Raw genomic sequence first — 23,802 nt, 5'->3', positions numbered from 1 at the left:
TTGGCACTTTCTAATGCCCATCTTGTTCCATTTGTCAGGCTCATTAGCTATGATAAATCTGAGTGAGTCTAACATGAATTTTTAGAACATAAGAATAGCCTTCTTTGTATGTTTAAACCGACTGGTTGATGTAGCACTCACTGGGAACTCTATCTCTCTTTCTCTGTAAATATCCTTGCAGTCAGTGATAAGTGCTGGATTTGAATTCTGAACTTGACATGCTTTGACTAGATGTACTATGTTTAGTTTATTGCTAATCAAGATTTATGATGATGATGTACAACTTGTCCTTATCCTGTCTTGTCAACATTTGTTTACTTTTATACTTATTGATAAACTCAATAAAAATGTTTGAACTAAAAAAAAAAAAAAAAAAAAAAGCCTTACTGGGTCAGACCAATGGTCCATCAAACCCAGCAGCCCATTTTCACAATGGCCAAGCCAGATCCCTAGTACCTGGCCAAAACCCAAGGAGTAGCAACATTCCAAACAGAACCCCAAGGAGTAGCAACTTTCCAGAATCCCAAAGAGTAGCAACATTCCATGCAGAATCCCAAGGAATAGCTAGATTCCGCTACCTCAAAGAGTAGCAACAGTCCATGCTACTGATCCAGGGCAAGCAGTGGCTTCCTCCATGACCATGGACTTTTATTTTTGTTAATATGTTTCTGAATCTTAATTCTCACCTCTGGCTTATGTGTATATATATATATATATATATATAATCTGTGCTTCTAAGATCTTATCTTGCTTTCTTTTTGAATTACTTAATAGAAAACTTCTCTAAGCTACTAAGCTATTCTTTAACTACCTTCTTTAAACAGTGAATTTAGAAACTGCTATGCTATGTTACATAGTAAATGATGACAGATAAAGACCTGAATGGTCCATCCAGTCTACCCATTAGTTATACCCATTAAAAACACATGATTAAATTAACTTGTCTCTTCTGGGCCATAGACTAAAGTCCACCTGGTATTGTCTTAGGTTCCAAATGCTGAAGTTGCCATCTAATCAAACCATTGTGACATCACTGCTGAGGCTGGCTCTTAGGCATTGGTGGAATGAGGCATTATGACATCACAATCTCAGCTCTGGAATGTTGCTACTCTTTGGGTTTCTGCCAGGTAACATAGTAACATAGTAAATGACGGCAGATAAAGACCTGAACGGTCCATCCAGTCTGCCCATTAGTTGTCTCTTCTTTGATATTTCTGGGTCATAGACTTTAAAGTCCAGTTGTTATTGGCCCAGGTCCAAATGCTGAAGTTGCCGTCCAAGCTCACTCCAGCCTAAAAACCAACCTGTTTGCAGGATATCTACCATAAAATCTAACTGCTTTAAACTGTGACTTTTAGTGCTAAATTATATATTGGGGTGTTTGGGGGCTTTTTCACGGTAATTGGGCAGGATTAGAAAAAAGGTATTTGTTAAAACTGATGCAAGCCCAGAATGGGAGTGGAGGTGCAAGTGCTGGACTGGGTCTGGAGGTGGATAAGTGGAGATAGCTGGATTGAAAAGACAGGAGAGAGAGAGCGTAGCTGGACTGGAAGGGGGGGAGAGAAAGGCAGAGATGACTGGTATGAAAGGCGTTAGACGCAGGGGTGTCAAAGCCCCTCCTCGAGGGCCGCAATCTAGTCAGGTTTTCCCCAATGAATATGCATGAGATCTATTAGCATACAATGAATGCAGTGCATGCACATAGATCTCATTGGGGAAATCCTGAAAACCCGGATTGTGGCCCTCGAGGAGCGACTTTGATACCCCTGTGTTAGAGAGAAGAAGGAGTGGTGGGGTTGCTGATCATTTATAGTGGCTCTGCCCTGCCTCACCCTCCTGACCCTGGTGGATTTGGCATTTTTCTAGTACAGTGTGCTCCATTTGTACAAACTATCCTGACATAATGTTATAGTATAGGATAAATAATAATAATGAAAAAAAACTCTGAAGCTATGTAAGTCCCAATTGGTCTTCACTGCTATTATGTTTCTACTGTTCTATTTACAAATTCAATAAAACTATCTCAACAGACTTAGCCCCGCCCCGCAAAACGAGCCAATGGGTAGCAGGAAGCGGGGAAAGGTGGAGGGCGGAACTCCACCACACTGAACCGCCTCCTCCCTCGGCGGCTGCGCACGCTGCTCGCGGGCGAGCGCGCAAACGCCTAGCCCGAGCTTTGCTCCGCCCCTTCCGGCTCCCTCGGCCGGACTGGTGTGACCGAGGACGCGTTCCCCGTCGCAACTGAGGGCCGGCAAGAAAGGTTCCGGCTCTTGGCGCAATGCTGCGGGCGGCTTCGCTGCTGCGGGGGTGGGGGCGGCGCTGCCTCCTCCAGAGCCCGGCCCGGCCCTTGAGCTACGAGCAGGGCCAGAGCCCCGAGCCTCGGATTCGGGAGTATTTCTACTATGTCGACCACCAAGGCCAGGTGAGGAGCAAAAGGCCTGGCCTGAATCATGCAACGCACTGCCTTGGGCTCCAGAAAAAGGAGGACGGTTTGACTTCCGTTGAAAGCAAGTGTGGTTAGAGCTACAGCCTCAGCCCCCTGAGGTTGTGGGTTCAAATCCCATGCTGCTCCCTCTGACCCTGGGCAAGTCGCTTAATCCTCCACTGAGCCCACCAGGACAGACAGGGGCAAATGCTTGAAGCACTTGCATGTAAACTACTTTGAGTGTGGTTTTATAACTACAAAAAGGCAGTATAGAAGTCCCAACCCCTTTCCCTGATGTCATAATGCCTCATTCCACCAATAAGAGCCAACCGCATCAGTGATGTCACAATGGCTGGATTGTTCTATACTTGGCTCACTTCTAATATTGGAGGAGATGGTGGCTCAGTGGTTAAGGCTACAGCCTCAGCACCCTGAGGTTGTGGGTTCAAATCCCATGCTGCTCCCTCTGACCCTGGGCAAGTCGCTTAATCCTCCACTGAACCCACCAGGACAGACAGGGGCAAATGCTTGAAGAACCTGCATGTAAACTACTTTGAGTGTGGTTTTATAACTACAAAAAGGCAGTATAGAAGTCCCAACCCCTTTCCCTGATGTCATAATGCCTCATTCCACCAATAAGAGCCAACCGCATCAGTGATGTCATAATGGCTGGATTGTTCTATACTTGGTTCACTTCTAATATTGGAGGAGATAGTGGCACAGTGGTGAAAGCTAAAGCTACAGCCTCAGCACCCTGAGGTTGAGGGTTCAAACCCTACACTGTTCCCTGTGACCCCATGTACATTAGATAGACTGTGAGCCCACTGGGACAGATAGGGAAAATGCTTGCATGCCAAGCTCAATCCATGTAAACCATTCTGGGCTCCCCTGGGACAACAGAATAGAAAATTGAATGAATAAATAGTGTGAAATTTTCAGCCTCTGATAACCAGAGCTGGTATTGTGACATCATAATGCCTCATTTAACCAGTGCCTAAGAGACAACCTCGGGAATGATGTCACAATGGCTTCATTGTTCTATACTTAAGAACATAAGAATTGCCGCTGCTGGGTCAGACCAGTGGTCCATCATGCCCAGCAGTCCGCTCACGCGGCAGCCTTTGGTCAAAGACCAGCGCCCTACCTGTGTATGTTCTGATTCAGCAGGAACTTGTCTAACTTTGTCTTGAATCCCTGGAGTGTGGCATAGTGGTTTGAGCTGCAGCCTTAGTACCTTGATCCTAGACGAATCACTTAATCCTCCACTGCCCTGGTACATTAAACAGATTGTAAGCCCACCGGGACAGATAATAAAATGCTTGAAATACTTGTATGTAAACTGTTTTGAGTGTGGTTGTATAACTACAAAAAGGCAGTATAGAAGTCCTAATCCCTTTCCAGACTCCCTCCTTTGATGTCTCTCCCATCTCGATCACTTCCAATATCTTTCACCCCCACAACACACATATTTTGAAGCTGTGGTCATCTCCAGCCTCTGTCCCCCATTCTGCAGCTACAGCCAACTCCAATCTATCCCTTGAATCTCTTTACTCCCATTCTCTGATCACACAGACATAGGGGAAGGCTCTGCTTGCCCTGGATCGGTAGCATGGAATCTTGCTACTCTTTGGGTACTTGTGACCTGGATTGGCCAGTGTTGGATGCAGGATAGATAGTGGGTTGGATAGACCATTGGGCTGACAGAGTAGGGCAATGTTCTCAAGAGGTGGAGGAAAGCAAAGTGAGAGTGGGTTTTGGTGATAGGCCTAACAAGCCCGGTTATCCCAGGTCTAATAAATTATAATTCACTTGGAAAGAGTAAGTGTTACTAGAGGATGGCTCACAGAATGAGAAGCAAGTCGTGAGGGAAATGCTGCTCTCCCTACCATATCTTGATGTCTCTTAATCAATGTATATGATAAGTCCATAATAAATGTCAGCAGCGGGATTTGGGATTTAATTTTCTATTGATAACAAAAGTGGATTAAACATTATGCTCCCATTCAGGTATGAATAAGAAGCCTTCTCACTATCATTTCCCTTTCTCCTCCTCCTCTGGCAAATTCTCAACAGGACTTCATAACCTGTGGGACACATTTGGAAATTGTGGTTCTTGACTGTGCCCCTGATGGTATTGTAAAGATGTTCGATAATCTGTTTTTAGTGTCAGAGGTCTTGGGGATGTTTTTAAATTTAATTAATGGGAGAGATTTTAACATTGCTTTAGGCAAGGAGAAGAATGCTAGGAGTATTTTTTTGGAGAATTGATTTCCTCTACTGCCAACTCCAGACTCCATCCTTTCTATCTTGCTGCACTGCATGCCTGGAACAGACTGCCTGAGTCAATACGTCTCTGGCAGTGTTCAGATCTGAATAAAAGCCCACTTTTTCAAGGCTGCTTTTAACTCCTAACTCTTACCAATGTGTATTTTATTATTCCCTCTGTGAGAAATTCCCTAACTCCTAGTTGTCCTGTTTGTCTGTTTTGATTAGATTGCAAGCTTTATTGATCAGGGTTTGTCTCTTACATGTTTAATGTCAGCGCTATAGAAATAAATAATAGCAGAAATATTTTAGGTCCTCTTGGGCATGGCTTAATTTCAAAGATAATGTGTTATACCCTCGCTCCTCCCATTTCACCTTCTTTATGGTGTACCAAACCCTAACCCAGGCTGGCCTCCAACATCCACTACCTGTGCTCCTGTTCCCGATCTTTGGTTTAAATCCCACACCCATGCTGACTTCATACACTTCAAATTCCTGCTGACTTCTTTCCAGTCAGCCCTCTCACTTGCCAGACAAGAATTCTGCGCCCATTTAACTAACTCTCTTAGCTCTAACCCTCGCCATCTCTTTGCCACACTACACTTTCTACTCAAAGTATCCTACTCTCCATTGTCTCCTGGCTGAGTTGTTTACAACAAAGTTCACAAGATTGACCTTGAGTTCTCAACCAGGTCACCTCCCCCCACCCCTCTTCCATCTATCCCTTCTAAACTAAACTAAAACTTAGCTTTGTATACCGGGTCTTCAGCCAGAAAGTAGCTCGACTCAGTTAACAGTAACAAAAAAAATACTTAAAAAAGTAACAATCAGAAAATATTAATATGAATGGTTTCCGAAGTGTTTGGCAAATAAAATAGTTTTTATGTTTAAATGATTTTTATTATTCCAGCAGTAAGAAGCAAATCCAAACAGTAGTACCATTCAGGAAATAACATTTTCAACAATATAATCAGTTCCCCTCCCATCCCCCCTTCCCCTCCCCTCCCCTCCCCAAGAATCCATGGCCAGTCCAACAGCTGAGAGTGGGAATAAAATCTTAAAGATTCAAAAGTCTACTGCGAGCACGCGGTGTGAGGTCCTGCCAGAAGTGCTCCCACACCTGACAAAATTTGCGACCTGGGCCAAGAGTCAAGTCTCCCACCATGCGTCTCTCCAGTGTTGATAAAATAGTTTTTAAAGATTTACGAAAAAGTTGAAAAGGACCAGGACCCCTTAAAATAAGAGGAAGTTCGTTCCATAGTTGAGAAAATTTGAAAACCAAGGATTGACTGAAATTCTTGACTCCTTTGATTCCTTTCACTGAAGGAAGGGAGAGTTTGCATTGTTGGGTGCCTCTTGCATAGGAGAATCTCTAAGCATTCCATAATAAAGGTACAAGAGGGATGAAGATACCATATAGAATTTTAAAAGTAATACGTGCACATTTATAGTGAATCCTGAGATAGACCGGAAGCCAATGAAGGTTTAAAAGCAAAGGAGACACATGGTCAAATTTACTTTTTCCAACCTTCCCTCAACCCTTGCCACTTTTTCCTCCTTTTCTGAAATCACTGAAGAGGAAACTGTACATCTTCTCTCCTCCAAATCCACCACCTGATCCAGTTCCTACCCACCTACTCAGCGCTCTCCCTTCCACTGACATCCCTCGTATCTTTCACATCTCCAACCTATCACTTTCCACTGCAATTATTCCCGATGTCTTCAAACATGACATAGTTACAACTCTCTTCAAAAAACCACTAGATCCCACATGCCCCTCCAACAATCACCCCATCTCCCTCCTCCCCTTCTTATCCAAGCTACTTGAAAGTGCTGTTCACTGCTGTTGCCTGGACTTCCTGTCATTTCAAGCTATTCTTGACCCACTTCAATCAGGCTTTCGTCCATGGAATCAGGCTTTCGTCCACGGAAACTGCCCTTGCTAAAGTCTCCAACAACCTGTTCCTGGCGAGATCCAAAGGCCTCTACTCTATCCTCATCCTTCTCGATCTGCCTGCTGCTTTCGACACTGTTGATCACCAGCTACTCCTCGATATGCTATCCTCAATGGGATTCCAGGGTTCTCTGCTCTCCTAGTTTTCTTCCTATCTCTCCCAAAGCACTTTCAGTGTATGCAATGATGGATCCTCCTCTACTGCTATCCCACTTTCAATTGGTATACCCCACAGCTCTGTCTTGGGACCTCTCTTTGCTCCATCTATACCCTCTCCCTCTGTGCACTGACCTCCCATGGTTTTCAGTATCATCTCTATTTTGATGACTCCCAGATCTACCTCTCCACACTAGATGTCTGTACAAGAATCAAGGATCAAGTCTCAGCCTGCCTGTCTGACATTGCTGCCTGGATGTCTCACCGCTGTCTGAAACTGAATATGGCTAAGGCTGAGCTCCTTATCTTTACACCTAAACCCACCTTCCCCCTTCTCTATTTCTGTGGACAATACTCTCTTCCTCTTTGTCTTGTCAGCTCACACCCTTGGGGTCATCTTTGACTCCTCCTCCAATCAGATCCAACAAACTGCTAAAGCCTCTTTAATTCTTCTTCTTTAATATTACCAATATCCGACCTCTCCTTTCCAAGCACACTACTAAAACCCTTATCTCATCACCTCTTGCCTAGATTACTCAACTTGCTTCTTTCAGGTCTTTCAATCGGCCATCTCTCTCCCTTTCAATCCATTCAAAATACTGCTGCACAATTTATATTCTGCCAGAGCCACCTACTTTCATTATCCTTCTCGTCAGGTCACTTTACTTGCTCCCCATCCATTTCCGAATACAGTTCAAACTCTTCTTACTGACTTACAAGTGCATTCACTCTGCAGTCCCCCAATATCTCGTCTCACTTATCCCCTCACCCCCCCTTCCCCGTGAAATCCATTCATTGGATGTCCCTCTTATCTGCACTCTTTTCCTCCACTGCCAACCCCAGTCTCTGTCCCTTCTATCTTATTGCACCGTAAGCCTGGAACAGACTGCCTGAATCAGTACGTCAAGCTCTGTCTCTAGCAGTGTTCAAATCCAAACTAAAAGCCCACTTTATTGAGGCCGCTTTCAACTGCTAACTCCCACTCACTGTAAGATACCTATGTCCAGAAGCTGCAGAGCAAATACACTTGTAGGTCAGTCAGTAAAAAGAGTTTGAACTGTATGTGAAAATGAATAAGGAGCCAATGAAGTGACTTGAAGAGAAGGTAATATGGGCATAGTGACATTGATGGAATAAGAGGTGTGCAGCAGAGTTTTGAACAGATTGAACAGGAGAGTAATGGTTTACTGGAAGGCCAGTGAGAAGCAGGTTGCAATAGTCTAGGTGAGAGGTGATGACGGTATGGGTGCTCAGAAAGAAAGGGTCTGATTTTAGCGATATTGTAATGAAAAAAATTAAAGATTTTGGCAGTTTGTTGGATATTTGAAGAGGAGAGGAGAGATGAGTCAAAAGATTACCCCAAGGTTGTGAGACAGGGAGGATAAGAACAGGGGAAGAGGAGAGACAGGCTTAGGTGGAAAGATAAGGATGCCAGCCTGTCTGGCTGAGGAGGCCATTGTAATGGATTCCCAGTCCAGGGACAGTGGCTGGCTTACCAGAGAAAATGGTCCAACAAACTAGAGCTTCGGGCCATTTGATTGGTGTTACAAAAGCTGGAGAAGAGTCTGGGAGGACAGGTGGTTCGAGTCTTAAGAACATAAGAATTGCCACTGCTGGGTCAGACCAGTGGTCCATCCTGCCCAGCAGTCTGCTTACGCGGCGGCCCTCTGGTCAAAGACCAGCACCCTAACTGAGACTAGTCCTACCAGCGTATGTCCTTGTTCAGCAGGAACTTGTCTAACTTTGTCTTGAATCCCTGGAGGATGTTTTCCCCTATGACGGACTCCGGAAGAGCGTTCCAGTTCTCCACCACTCTCTGGGTGAAGAAGAACTTCCTTATGTTCGTACAGAATCTATCCCCTTTCGACTTTAGAGAGTGCCCTCTCGTTCTCCCTACCTTGGACAATGCTACAGTGGTGGTGTATACCATTTGCCAAGGAGACACTAAGAGTGCGCAGCTCAGCCTGAAAGCCCACTTATTGTCCAGGTGGGCAGAGCTACACCTAGAGGTGATCTCCGCTGCGCATGTAGCAGGAGTGAACAATGCCCAGGCCGATTACCTCAGCAAGCAGACCTTAGACCCGGAAGAAAGGACGTTATCTGCAGCATCATTTCAATCCATCATTCTTCGATGGGGTAGGCCAACTTTCGATCTGATGGTTATGGAAGTGAAGGTTTGGATTCCTTAGTCCAGTGTTTCTCGACTTCTTCAAGCCAAGTACTCCCTAAGTCTTACAAATGTCAAATCAGTACCCCTGCCTAAGCTCTGCCCTAGACCCACGCAAGCTAGACTCCACCTCCATAATAATAGTACTAATTATAATTTCCTTAGCACAGCAGCAGATGAATCCAGAGACCAGTGGGATAGCACACATCGACCAGCAGGTGGAGATAGAGAAACTGATTAACAGGTGGTCCTATTGGCTGGCACGCCTCCTGCATCTTCAGTATGCTCTATCTCCCAGCAGGGGATGGTTGCTATTCAACTAACTCCTGAATTCTGGCTGTGCTTGAGGAAATTCTGAGGAATACTCATTTTCTTCTGTTGTGAATATTTCTCTTCAGATAGATAGGGGTGACTGGCTTAGCGGTGCCAGCTTTGGGAGTTACACCTGGGCCACCCCAGGTCCCTGCTCCACCCTCCCCTCCAGTGGATTGAGGGGTTTACTTTGGGCTCTAAATTTTCTTCTTTCCTAAAAAAAAAAAAAGAGAGAGCCTCTCAGTGAGGAGTTGTGCTGTACTTTCCTGTCAGCTTACAGCTTACAACTGCCAGCCGTAACTTCTATCCTGTTGGGTCAGGAAGGAGTGTTTTTGGTGAGTAGGCATTTTTTCTCCCTAGGGGGTCTGGTGCTAACTGCGGGATTTTCAGGCGGTTTAGTGTTGTCTGTCGTCCGTTCTCCTGTGTGGTGTTTGCACTTCAAAAAAAAAAAATGGCGGCAGAAGCGGTTAAGCGGTATTCGCGCTGTGAGAAGCACAGAACACCGTTGGGGCTGTGTTCCGCCAGCTGTACAGAGGCTCCGGCAGAGGATTTACTGTTGCCAGTTAGCGAGTCTGTTTTTTCCCGTGCTGGTGAAGCGTGGTCGAGCTCCTCTTCGCTCACTGTTGAGCCCGCCAGACTTCAGTGAACGTCGGCGTCGGGGAGGAGTTCGGCGGCTGTCGGCGCTTCTGTTGAGGTTGTGGGGGGACGCGGTTTCGCTGCAGGACACTGTGCAGGCTGGGCTGGTGGGGTTAGTTCAGGGCACGTTTTCGCCGAAGTTCATTATGTTAATGCACCGTGCCTTTCTATTGCAGAGCTCTCAGCCTGCACAAAACATGGATTTGAATGTTTCTTTGCTCCCGGCTACTGCTATTCCTCCGGTGCAGTCTCAGGCGGCTAAACGTTGGAGGCTGGCTACCACGGATGAAGGGGACCCTGTGTCGGTCTCCCCCTTGTCCATGGCTCTTCCTGAGTCTTTGGAAGAGGGAGAGGTGCCAGATTTGCATACGGAGGAGGCGCTAGGTAGGGACATGGATGATCCTACCACGTTCCGTCTTTTTCCCAGGGAAGAACTTTGCTCTTTGATATTTAAAGCATTACATTACATTACATTAGGGATTTCTATTCCGCCTGTGCCTTGCGGTTCTAGGCGGATTACATTATAGAAGATATCTGGACATTTCCAGTAGAATTACATTTCAGGATAGGAGTATAATTACAAGGGGTAAATATCTCTCAGGAGGATCCCCTTGTATCTGGGTCAGCTAACCCTCTTATGGTGGGAACGCGAAAGCCGCCTAAATCTTTTCCTGTTCTTGAGGCCATGTAGGAGCTTATTACAGCTCAATGGGACACGCCGGAAGCGGGTCTCCGGGTGACGAAGGCCATGCGGCAGTTGTACCCCTTAGCTCAGGATGAGCTGGAGAGGTTTAAGCTCCCAAAGGTGGACGCTTTGGTGGCCGTGGTCACCAAACAGACTACATTGCCAGTTGAGGGGGGTATTTAGAATCCTAGTCCAATCCCTCGTACTAAGCCTGCTTGACTACTGTAACATCGCCTATTTGGCAATTTCCCAAAAAAATATGCGACGCCTACAACTGGTGCAGAATGCGGCAGTCAGACTAATCTTTGGACTAAAAAAAATTTGACCACGTGACACCCTACTACTGGCAGCTACATTGGCTGCCGATGAAGGCAGGCGTAAAGTTCAAATTTGCCTGTTTCTGCTTTAAAGCATTACACGGACTTGCCCCCAAATACATTACTGACCTTTTCTCCTTCTCAACCAACAGACACAAGAGAAGTTCACATTCCAACTTCGTTTCCCCCCCAGTGAGAGGTTGCAAACTGAAAAAACACCATGAATTCCTTCTCTCACACCAAGCAGCATCATGGGGTAAAGACCTAGAACAATTACTTTCGCCCACTACTTATGAGGTATTTAGGAAACGTCTAAAAACACACCTGTTCCTAAAACATCTTGACAACTGATCCACTTATCTCTTTCCTCTCAATAGCGACCTACTGTCCTCTTGATCACTTTTCTCCTCAACAATGAATTTCCTGTCTAATTACTTCTCTTTCTTCTTCCCCTCTTGAAGTCAGTCAATTTGTACCTTTGCTTAATCTTTTGTAAACCGCATAGAACTTCACGGTATTGTGGTATATAAGCTGTTATTATTATTATTGCGCTGAAGGACATCCAGGATAGGAAGATAGAATCTTCACTTAAGTTGTCCTTTGAAGTTGCAGCGGTTACAGAAAGGCCTGGCAATCTACTTCTGTATTTTGCCCCAAAAACTTGATGATATCATCAAGTTGCTAGGACTCGATGGCACTTAAAAATAACAATATAATACTAGAACCAAGACTTCTCAGAGTAAATGTCCAAAGAAGAAGTTAGATGAAATTCAAATACAATAAAGTCAATGCATTTATACATACACTCAGATGTGTGTAATCTGACCAAGAACCGTGGCTCCTATAGCCGAACCCACCGTCCCATCACTGTGTAGGTCTATAATGCTGGTGCTTCTTAAATAATAAAAGTATTTTTCAGTGGCAATAAAAGCAAAAACAATTCCTACTTAAAAGGGGTGTTGGAGGCCTTTCCTTAGTATGACCACTTGTTTAACAATTTTCCCAGTTGGCCGGCTTTTTTCACAAGACGTACCAGTGCAGCTCAGCTGATCTGTACATAGTTCCGTTTTTCACGGCACTACGTCATTTTTTGCCCTCGACATTTAAACTCGGCGTTTGTTCGCCGCCATACCTTTGAAGGATTAGAAGCGACTTTTTCAACTTATGGCAAGTGCCCTTTCCTGTGTTGCTTTTTAGAGCTTCCTTTTTAGACAATGTTATGTAAGCATTTTGTATTAATCTTAAAACCTTGGTTTTTATCTTTTATCACTCTAGTATAATTTTTTCTCGTCTACATCACCCAGCAATTATTTCCTTGGCATTTGAAACTACCAACACCTCCTTTGGGTTCCTTGAAAAAGACCCTCGAAACATGGTCCATGTCGGGACCTACCAACACCCCTTTTAAGTTAAGTGGGAATTGTTTTTCCTTTAATTGCCACTGAAAAATACTTTTATTATTTAAGAAGCACCAGCATTATAGTCCTACACAGTGATGGGACGGTGGGTTCGGCTATAGGAGCCACGGCTCTTGGTCGGATTACACACATCTGAGTGTATGTATAAATGCATTGACTTTATTGTATTTGAATTTCATCTAACTTCTTCTTTGGACATTTACTCTGAGAAGTCTTGGTTCTAGTGTTATATTGTTATCGAGTTTGACCTCTCAGCCCTGCATTCTTTCAGAGTGTTTTCCTCACCACCTACTACTATTTTTGACTTAAAAATAACAGGCAACTCCGACTTAAGCATTTGTTCTAAAATATTGATGCCTAACTCTTTCCACCAAAACTCCGCCCTGAACCACATGATGATGTCACACATATTCGTGTAGTACAACCCAGGTGATACCGTTAGTTCACCCTTAATGCCTTGTGTCAAAAAAGAGCTTTTCAATGCATTTTTTGCCCTCAGAGATGCCACCAGAAGATCACTATATCATATCTTCTGGCTTTATGCACCCAATCGTCATTGGGTCAATATATAGTGTATATATGACTTTCTTATTCTTTTTCAATTATTTTAATTTTAAGACAATAAATATTTTAAAGGAGTTTTTCATAAATTGAATACTTAGCTGACTGGTGGTTGGTGGTTAGCAAGGGATTAATGAGCCAACATGTTTCACCCTTAGAGGGGGTTTCCTCAGGGCTACTATCCCTACAATAAGAAAACCTTATTTTAGTAGGAGAAACGCTAAGTATAGAAATGAACAACATGCACACTATAAATAATACCCGTACTTGCCTATCTTTTTCCTACCAATTATTCACGACATGACCACCCAGTGAAGTTTTTGAAAATGTAGGGATAGTAGCCCTGAGGAAACCCCCTCTAAGGGTGAAACATGTTGGCTCATTAATCCCTTGCTAACCACCAACCACCAGTCAGCTAAGTATTCAATTTATGAAAAACTCCTTTAAAATATTTATTGTCTTAAAATTAAAATAATTGAAAAATAATAAGAAAGTCATATATACACTATATATTGACCCAATGACGATTGGGTGCATAAAGCCAGAAGATATGATATAGTGATCTTCTGGTGGCATCTCTGAGGGCAAAAAATGCATTGAAAAGCTCTTTTTTGACACAAGGCATTAAGGGTGAACTAACGGTATCACCTGGGTTGTACTATAGATACCTGGTCCTTGGGAAAAATCTACTTCACTATATATAAGCCAGACACACTAACACATATTCGTGTGGCATCACCGGTCGAGTTTAGTGTGCCGTGGCGGGAAAAGCTTGTGAAACACTGAACTAAAGACTTGTCCATAACTTTTAAAGAAATTCCCACACTCCGCCTCCTAAATACGCCCCCCTTTTAGATACGCATAGTGGACATGACACGGCTTTGTCATGGCTTTGTGTTATGTGCCTACCAAGTTGTGCGTGTAACTTTCAGTTAACTTCAATTCGCAGCACTTATGAGGCGTAATTTGCCAATCAATGACAGTTAACTTGTGCATAGCTACGTGCACTGAACTTTGGGCACCAAAAAGCAGAATTTGGGAGTAAGATATTAGCAATTATGCACATGCATGTTACATGTGTGATGGGTCCTAACTTCACAGGTTCATCCATAGGGGGTGGCACACTTGTACCTTATAGAATGATCAAGTTTTATTGCGTATTTGATTAATCACTTATAACAATTTCTAAGCGATGTACAGAAATAAAAATATAAATTACAAAATCAAAGGGAGACAAAATTATATAAATATGACTTACAAGACAGGACAATCTATTCGAGGGAAGGAGGATTAGAAATACAAGTTGTAAATAGTAAAGAAAACATATAGGGAGAAGGACATTAGGTAGGGGGAAAACAAAAAACCTCAAAGGAATCGGAGCCAGAGCTTATATAGTGCTCCTGATCCAGATCTGTTGTCAGGTTAATGAACTGGAACTAGTTTTATTAATTGTCAAATGCATCTTTAAAAAGAAAGCACTTTAAATTGCTCTTAAATCTTTCCAGATCCATTTCTTCGCGCAAGTATATAGGAAGTAGATTCCAAAGTTGGGGAATCTACTTCCTATATAAATTATACGCTAAAAGGCAAAATTTAAGCACTCGCGTTTACGCCTGTCTTTTACAGGATGTGAGCAAAGGCTGACTTAAACTCTGTCCTATAATGGAATCTGGGCGCCCAGATACTATTACACAATTTGCGCTCACCTATACACAAAACCTGAAGAGTTTGGGAGGGATCCGGGTCTGCTTGTGGGGGGAGGGTTGGAAGGGGGAAGTACTTGCACCAAGTGGGATCAGATGGGAAGGGAGGGAATTGTGTTAGGTAGGCAAATGGCATTTACTGCATACCTTCACACTTAGCAAACCGTAAATGTCTCACAGTTGCAATCATAAAACAAACCAATGAAGTTCTGTAGCTTTGGGAACTGAGCTTCCATCCGGTGCCTTAACCTCATATCGTGTCTTCTTTCCCAGCTTTTCCTGGATGATGCTCGAGTGAAGAATTTCATCACCTGCTTTAAAGGTATTTGCTGTGTAGCACCTCTTTGTTTTCTGATCATAGATCTCAGCTGTGATTCTTTCCTGCACTCTCTATGCCTGGGTCATAAGCACCTTCATAGTATTTAGAGGGCTTTGGGAAATAGGACACAATTTTGGGACTTGCCCTTCTACAACACTTACTCAAAAAACCCAAACCAAACAGGGCAATATTTATAATCATTTAAACCAATTACACACTCTCACTCTCTGTCCCATGCGCACATACCCCCAAGTGTGACTGGCTTATAGGGCCACCACAAATGTGACAGTTTCCATGGTAGACCCTAAATGGGGTGAGATTGCCAGTGTCACCCTTGCTTATGTTGCTTAGCCAAGACCACAAGAGGCCGCTGTGGAATTTGAACATGGGCTTAAATCAATTATTTTGGATTATGAGTTATGACTGGGGTAATAAAGACAACAAAGATACATATTATGGATTTTGGTTGACAGTTTATCCCAACTATTAGTATTGCAAACTAACTCTAAAAATATGTGAAACCATGAATTTGTCATACTCAAGAATGTTCCCGATTATGTGGAAGGTACCAGGTGGCCTTTCTTGGGACTTCTTATAATAATAATAATAATAATAATAACTTTATTTTTGTATACCGCCATACCCAGAAGAGTTCTAGGCGGTTCACATTGGTTAGAACAAATTACAAGAGGTTACATGCCAAGTTGATCATAGAGTTGCGAACAGCAAGGAAAAAGAAGTTACGAGTGGGTACATACCAAAATTGATCATAGAGTTGCGAACAGCAAGGAGGAAGAAGGGGGAGAGGAGGGAGACGGGGGAGAAGTTTCAGTAGGACGGAGGAGGAGGAATGAAGAAGGGGCATTATGGTCTTTAAGGGTCTTGGTCTTGGAATAGGTGGGTTTTAAGTGTTTTTCTGAAGTCGAGGTAGTTGTGGGCTTTGAAGACCATTTGGGCCAGCCAAGGGTTTAGTTTGGCGGCTTGGAAGGCATAGGTTATAAGAACATAAGAATAGCCTTACTGGGTCAGACTAATGGTCCATCAAGCCCAGTAGCCCTTTCTCACGGTGGCCAATCCAGGTCACTAGTACCTGGCCAGAACCCAAGGTGTAGCAATATTCCATGCTACTGTTACAGGGCAAGCAGTGGCTTCGCCCATGTCTTTCTCAATAACAGACTATGGACTTTTCCTCCAGGAACGTGTCCAAACCTTTCTTAAAACCAGCTACATTAACTGCTCTTACCACAACCTCTGGCAACGTGTTCCAGAGCTTAACTATTCTCTGAGTGAAAAAAAAATTTCCTCCTATTGGTTTTAAGAGTATTTCCCTGTAACTTCATCGAGTGTCCCCTACCTAATCTTTGTAATTTTTGACAGAGTGAAAAGTCGATCCACTTGTACCCGCTCTACTCCACTCAGGATTTTGTAAACTTCAGTCATATCTCCCCTCAGCCATCTCTTTTCCAAGCTGAAGAGCCCTAATTGTTTTAGTCTTTTCTCATATGAGAGGAGTTTCATCCCCTTTACCAACTTGGTCGCTCTTCTTTGAAACTTCCTCATGGTTAGCATTTTCCTTCAGTTCTTTCTTGATGTCCTTCCTGCTGGTGTTTTCTGTTCTTTCTTTGCCACTAACCTCTGTGGCGTACCCCTATATTCACTGAAGGCACTGGCTTAATCAGATCGCAGTTATGGGAGGGGCTTCTAAATAGAAGGACATGAATGGTGCAGGGTCTTGGTTATTCTGTATGCCAGTCTCTGTCTCTCCAGACCAAGATGATAAAGGGGATGGAATTCCTTTTTTATAAGGAAAGACCAAAACGGTTGGGCCTCTTCAGCTTGGAAAAGAGACGGCTGAGGGGAGATATGATTGAAGTCTACAAAATCCTGAGTGGAGTAGGACAGGTACAAGTGGATCGATTTTTCGATCTGGGGACACTCAATGAAGTTACAGGGAAATACTTTTAAAACCAATAGGAGGAAATTTTTTTCACTCAGAAAATAGTTAAGCTCTGGAACACGTTGCCAGAGGTTATGGTAAGAGTGGATAGTGTAGCTGGTTTTAAGAAAGGTTTGGACAAGTTCCTGGAGGAAAAGTCCATAGTCTGTTATTGAGACAGACATGGGGGAAGTAACTGCTTGCCCTGGATTGGTTGCATGGAATGTTGATACTATTTGGGTTTTGGACAGGTACTAGTAACATCATAAATGACGGCAGATAAAGACCCAAGTGGTCCCTCCAGTCTGCCCAACCATACATGCTTTATAAATTAATTTAGTTTAAATGGTCCTTTTTCTTAGATATTTCTGGGCCAGAAACCCAGAGCCTTGCCCAGTAGTGTGCTTAGGTTCCATCTACTGGAGTCTCCATCAAAGCTCACTCCAGCCCAACTTAACCATCCCAGCCATCGAAGGCCTCCCCAGCCCGTCTTCAGTTGAAGGTCCATATACGGAACTCAGACCATGCAAGCCTGCCCAGTACTGGCCTTAGTTCCTTCAGTGTATACCCATTATTTTCTGATTAGAGATCCTCTGTGTTCATCTCAGGCTTGTTTGAACCGTGAGTTTGGGCTACTGGGCTAGACGGACCATTGGTCTGACCCAGTAAGACTATTCTTATGTTCTACCTGTACATGTGGGACTGGCAGCCAGATATTTTTGCAAACCAGCAGTATTTCTTCAGTCTCAGGCAGTTAAAACTAAGCTTCATCTCCAGACGGGTGATGAGTATTGTTCACCAATGGTAGTCCTATGACTTCATCCACCCTTGCTACAGAAAGTTCCAAACTTCCCTTTTTCATCTATTGTATTTCTGTATGCAACTGGTTCTACTTTGCAAAACATTTACGCCCTAATTCTATAAAGGGCACCTAAGGCTCAGTGGGACTTAGACATCCAAACTAAGTGATTAATGAGCCATTTAAGGGTCTTAATGAGTGATAATTGGCACATGGATGTCCAAGGATGGAGACGTCACTTTGTAGGCGCCTCCACAATTTCATGGACGCCCACTGGGAAAACTCACGCCTAAGGGAATAGGCGTGGGCGTGTAATGGGCATGATTTCAATATGGGCATCCTTTGATTCATTTACTTAACGTTGAGCAACCTAGGGCGTCCATTTCATGCCTACAGTGTAGACGAATGAAAACCAGGTCTACTTAGTTTGGGCTTCAGATAGACCTGAGTGCTATGGATGGAACATAGGCACAGTTTGGATATCCTTAATGTGATTTGCTTATTTTTGCTTTATTAAGCTCAAAATACATTTAATAAGGCACCACTTAAACAGGGCACATAAAAAAAAGATATATTGTATGCAAAACCTTCGATTGCTAATTAGAGGAAAAGATCCATTAACTGAAGCACAGCACATGACAAACATAGCTTAAGGTTTCCCTTTTTTTTTTACTAAAACAGTGCTCCAATCAGCTCATTCTTGAAAACAGAGAAAGCACATGAAAAAAATTTTAGATTGCATACATAACTTCATTTGCAAAAGCTTAAAAACAGAAAAAACAGATACAAATCTTACCATGGCTTCTACTTCATTGCAAATGGAGGTGTGCTGCTGCACAGTGCTGACCTCATTGTGAGATCATCAAGGAGCACCTGCAAGGTAGAATGATGGACGGAGCTTAGACATTGGTGGAGTGAGGCATTATGACATCACAATCTGAGCTCTAGAATGTTGCTGCTTATGATTTGAAAGTGTTTGAGGCTTGTGCAGATGAGGACGGAGTTTAGACATTGGAGGAATGAGGTATTATGAAATAACAATCTGAACTCTAGAATGTTGCTACTTAGAATTTTAAAGTGTTTGAGGCTTGTGCAGACGAGGACGGAGCTTAGGCATTATGACATCACAATCTCAGCTCTAGAATGTTGCTACTTATGATTTAAAGTGTTTGAGGCTTGTGCAGATGAGGACGGAGCTTAGGCATTGGTTGAATGAGGCATTATGACGTCACAATCTCAGCTCTAGAATGTTGCTACTTAGGATTTTAAAGTATTTGAGGCTTGTGCAGATGAGGACGGAGCTTGCAGGGATGGGGCAGAGACAGGAAAAGAACTCACGGGGACAGGAAAATGAGTTCCGGTGGGGACAGGGGAAAAATTGTCCCCGTGTTATTCTGTAGTTCCAACTACTGGATCCTTAAGTTCCAACTACCCAATTTGTTAAAATTCTTGTGTGTATGTGATATTGGGGGATTGCTATTGCTAGTCACATAGCCTCTCCACTGTTATGTATCTTATTAAAGGTTAAGCCTCCATGGCAGAGTTCACACTGTCATTTTCTGTGGAACATTGTTCATGGACCCCAGGGAGGGAATTATGGTAATTGTTCAGGTTGTTATATTACATTTTTGAAAAACAAGCGTAAACAGCTTAACAATCAAAATATATAAGAACAAGAGAACCCCTTCCAACAAAAAGCACACAGGGAGAGATACAGAAAGGAAACAAGACAGTCAGAGAGCTGCCTCTTGGGTGCAATACTTGCAAATAGGGAGTCCACACCTGGAGAAAGGCTTTACGACGCTTCCGGGAACTAGCCACAGCTCGTGCTTCCCACTGCACCAAGGTTGATCAGACAACCAATGGTTCAGAACACACTTTTTCCCCAGAATATAACATTTGCTCAGAAACAAGCGGTCCTGAGCCGGAAACAGAGAAGAAATAACAAACAACGTGGCAGATACAGAAAGAGAAATGGAGGCATTCAAAACGGCACTCAAAAAGTGTGCTGTTTCCTGCCAAAAGCCCTGACTGATGGAACACGCCCACAGACCATGTACATAGGTGTTCAACCTGACCTTGCATTTGAAACAGATTTGGGTATCGACACATCCCATATAATAGGCCTGGCTTTGGGGAACATAAGCACGCAACATAGAATGATAACGACATTCCTGAAGTTCTGCAATACCCACCACTCCCGGTATATATGTGTGTCAAAGTTCCCTCCTCGAGGGCCGCAATCCAGTTGGGTTTTCAGGATTTCCCCAATGAATATGCATGAGATCTATTAGCATACAATGAAAAAAGTGCATGCAAATAGATCTCATGCATATTCATTGGGGAAATCCTGGAAATCTGACTGGATTGCGGCCCTCGAGGAGGGACTTTGCCACCCCTGCAGTATATCCTTAAGGGCCCTCAATAACACTCAGAGAGTCAGGAGCCAGGCAAGATCCCGCTGCCAATATTGTAAAATCTCAGAAAAATTACCAAGGGGTTGTCGAGCATGCAGGCCTTTGTGATAATACGAGACAGATACTGGGGTCTCCTCTGGGTCCTCCAAAAACACTTAAAAATGTACCCCAAAGTCCCAGGAAAGAGAAGTCACTGTAAACCGCCTAGAAGTCGTAAAGGATGGCGGTATAGAAGAATAAAGTTATGTTATATATTAGACAGGATTGCCCTTTATCACCCTTATTGTTTGTTCTTTCTTTAGACCCCTTGATTAGAGAACTGCAGGCGAATCCAGAGATCACGGGATTACCTTTTGGGGATAGTCATTTTAAGATGGTCCCCACATAATGCTGAAGCAAAAGACACCCCTCGAGCAGGTCCCCACATAATGCTGAAGCAAAAGACACCCCTCGAGCAGGTATCCCTTCAAGAGCTCATTGTAGGAGAGTAAAATGTACCTTCCTGCAAAACATGATATAACTGAAAAATACCCCTACTGCACCAGCGACTAAATAATAGAAGGAGTAAATCCCGGGGAAACGTAGCATTACCCACCAAGGGCATAAATACAGTAAGACGTGGGTTCTGCCCCTAGTAGGAAAGGACTTGATTCCAAACCGTCCACAGCGGAAGGAATAACACACTACCCCGGGCGGGCAGAGAAACATCCCTAAGGTGAGCATGTAAAAGGTATAATAAATGGAAAGGATAAAAATAATCCTTCTCAAAGTTCACTTCAGTGAAGAGATCCTGGTCCAGAACCCAGTCATGAATATGGCGCAAAGTACAGGCTTGATTATAGAGGTGGAGATCTGGCATATCCAGGCCTCCCCCCCCCAAACCCAAGTGTCCCCCAAGAGGGCTCAACGAAGTTTGGACTTCCATCCCTCCCAGAAGAACCTAGACAACAAAGAGTGAAGGACCCATAAATCCTTCAACACATAAAGGGAAAGTGTTTGAAGGACGTAAAGCCAGAAGATCATATGAAAGAGATGAATACGACCCATCAAAGATAACGGCAAACCTTTCCAATGTTCCAATCGGGAACACATCTCCAGCAGCAATTTATCAATATTAATCCGATACAATTTAGACTGATCCATAGTTAACTGGATGCCTAAATAACGAAACAAACTCTCCGCCCACTTCAAAGGAAAGTCTGTATCCCACGTGCCACGGACCCATGGCGAGGAGGCTAAAGCTTCCGATTTTCCAAAATTCAAGGTAAAGCCTGAGAAGTCACCATACTCCCTTAAACTCTCCAACTGAATGGGCAGGAAGCGAGTTGGATTAGATAGAAAAACTAATAAATCATCCACGAAGGCTGCTATCTTAAAATGACTATCCCCAAAAGGTAATCCCGTGATCTCTGGATTCGCCTGCAGTTCTCTAATCAAGGGGTCTAAAGAAAGAACAAACAATAAGGGTGATAAAGGGCAATCCTGTCTAATATATAACATAACTTTATTCTTCTATACCGCCATCCTTTACTACTTCTAGGCAGTTTACAATGAAGAGAGCTGGACAATCAGTGAATTACAGAATACAAATAGTAAAAGTACAACATGTTTCTTAAGAATAGTCAGTATAGAATTATTAATTTTTAAAAGATTTGTGTTTAGGAGATAAATCTATCAAACAATGCAGTCTTAATTTCTTTCCAAAATGTGTCATAAGTCTAGTCCCTCGGCGGATGTTAAAGGGTTCAGAATGCGATCCATTGATCCAATCCAAGCCTTGGGGTCGCTATACAATGTCCGAACTGCGTTATGGAAAAAGGGTCCCACCCCATAAGCCTCAAGCACCGAAAACAAATACCACCACCGCACCCTATCAAAAGCCTTTTCGGCATCAAAACTTATAAGTAGGGAGGGGGATCCCATCCATTTGTGCTTTCTCCAATGCCAATAAAATCCACCGAAGGTTCTTAGAGATTGGGCGAGCCCGAACAAAACCCACCTGTTGCTCCGATATCAGGGAGGGTAAGACCCCCGCCAACTGATTTGCCAGAAGTTTCGCCTCAAATTTAAGGAGGGAAATCAGGTGATACGATTCGGATAAATTCGGATCTTTACCTGGTTTCAGGAGCACTGTAATCTGGGCCATATTAAGATGGCATGGTAGAAAGCCCTTCGCTACCACCAAATTAAAGATCTCTACCAGCAGAGGTGAAATGTCATCTACCAGTAACTTGTAAAATTCCGCCCTCAAGCCATCAGGTCCAGGAGCTTTCCCCAGTGGACCACTACAAATACCCCACTTGACCTCCTCCGCCGATATCGGTAGCTCCAAAGACTGATTTACCGGATCAGCCAATCGGGGTAAGTCCACACTATCCAAATAGACCTCACCATCCAATCTCTCAGAATCTTTATTAGCATATAAAGCCCCCAAAAAGTGACCCATAATTTCATAAATATCTTGAGATCTATGATGTAACAGCCCTCGAGTATCATGTAATGTGGGAATGCCCAGCCATTCTGTCAGGGTGACTACTTTTATTCGCAAACCTATACAACTGAAATTTATAATAAACTGCAGATTTAAGAGCCCCTTGATGTAAGAGCTCATTCAACTCTTGTTGAGCCATCAATAGTTGTCGTTTAAGGTGCAATTCCCCTGTCATTCCAAATCGCCTCCGCAAAGTTGATACTCTACATTCCTAATGCAATATTGCACGAAGACTTGAGGCGGTCCAGAGGAGGGCGACGAAAATGATAGGAGGCTTGCGCCAGAAGACGTATGAGGAGAGACTGGAAGCCCTGAATATGTATACCCTAGAGAAAAGGAGAGACAGGGGAGATATGATTCAGACGTTCAGATACTTAAAGGGTATTAACGTAGAACAAAATCTTTTCCAGAGAAAGGAAAATGGTAAAACCAGAGGACATAATTTGAGGTTGAGGGGTGGTAGATTCAGGGGCAATGTTAGGAAATTCTACTTTACGGAGAGGGTGGTGGATGCCTGGAATGCGCTCCCGAGAGAGGTGGTGGAGAGTAAAACTGTGACTGAGTTCAAAGAAGCGTGGGATGAACACAGAAGATTTAGAATCAGAAAATAATATTAAAGATTGAACTAGGCCAGTTACTGGGCAGACTTGTACGGTCTGTGTCTGTGTATGGCCGTTTGGTGGAGGATGGGCAGGGGAGGGCTTCAGTGGCTGGGAGGGTGTAGATGGGCTGGAGTAAGTCTTAACAGAGATTTTGGCAGTTGGAACCCAAGCACAGTACCGGGTAAAGCTTTGGATTCTTGCCCAGAAATAGCTAAGAAGAAAAAAAAAAAAAAATTTAAATTGAATCAGGTTGGGCAGACTGGATGGACCATTCGGGTCTTTATCTGCCGTCATCTACTATGTTATGTTACTATGTTACGATGTCTGGCATGCTTTTGAAGAGCTACATAGGCTAAGATATCTTCTCGGAGAACCGCCTTTGCTGCCTCCCAAAATAAGATTGGGTTTTCCCGATGTTCCTGATTAAAATATTGATAATCTTTCCACTTGAGGAACAAATTTTCCTGGAAACGGGCATCCTTAGACAAGTAACAGGGGAATTTCCACCCACTACACCTGACACCTGAATCCCCCTAACACCATGAAAGCTGCACCCAGGCATAGTCCGAAATCTCAATCGGCCCTATTTTTACCCTGCCAACCTCCGGGAGAAGAGAACTGGAAATCAGAAGAAGATCA

At 43.6% G+C, this 23,802-nt stretch overlaps 1 protein-coding gene across 1 annotated transcript in view; it reads left to right on the top strand.

The window, feature by feature from the left end:
• Positions 1 to 2,159: 2,159 nt before the first annotated feature.
• The window catches only part of C2H8orf82 (chromosome 2 C8orf82 homolog), a 50,034-nt gene continuing 28,391 nt past the window's right edge, over positions 2,160 to 23,802 (top strand). The window contains exons 1-2 of the mRNA XM_033933849.1: positions 2,160 to 2,422; positions 14,873 to 14,921. Coding sequence (XP_033789740.1) covers positions 2,279 to 2,422; positions 14,873 to 14,921 — 193 coding nt within the window. The 5' untranslated portion in view covers positions 2,160 to 2,278. The remainder of the gene's footprint in view (positions 2,423 to 14,872; positions 14,922 to 23,802) is intronic.

This window comes from Geotrypetes seraphini, chromosome 2 (assembly GCF_902459505.1).
Source record: "Geotrypetes seraphini chromosome 2, aGeoSer1.1, whole genome shotgun sequence".
Taxonomy (NCBI): Eukaryota; Metazoa; Chordata; class Amphibia; order Gymnophiona; family Dermophiidae; genus Geotrypetes; species Geotrypetes seraphini.
This window is presented reverse-complemented; position numbering and strand designations above follow the sequence as displayed.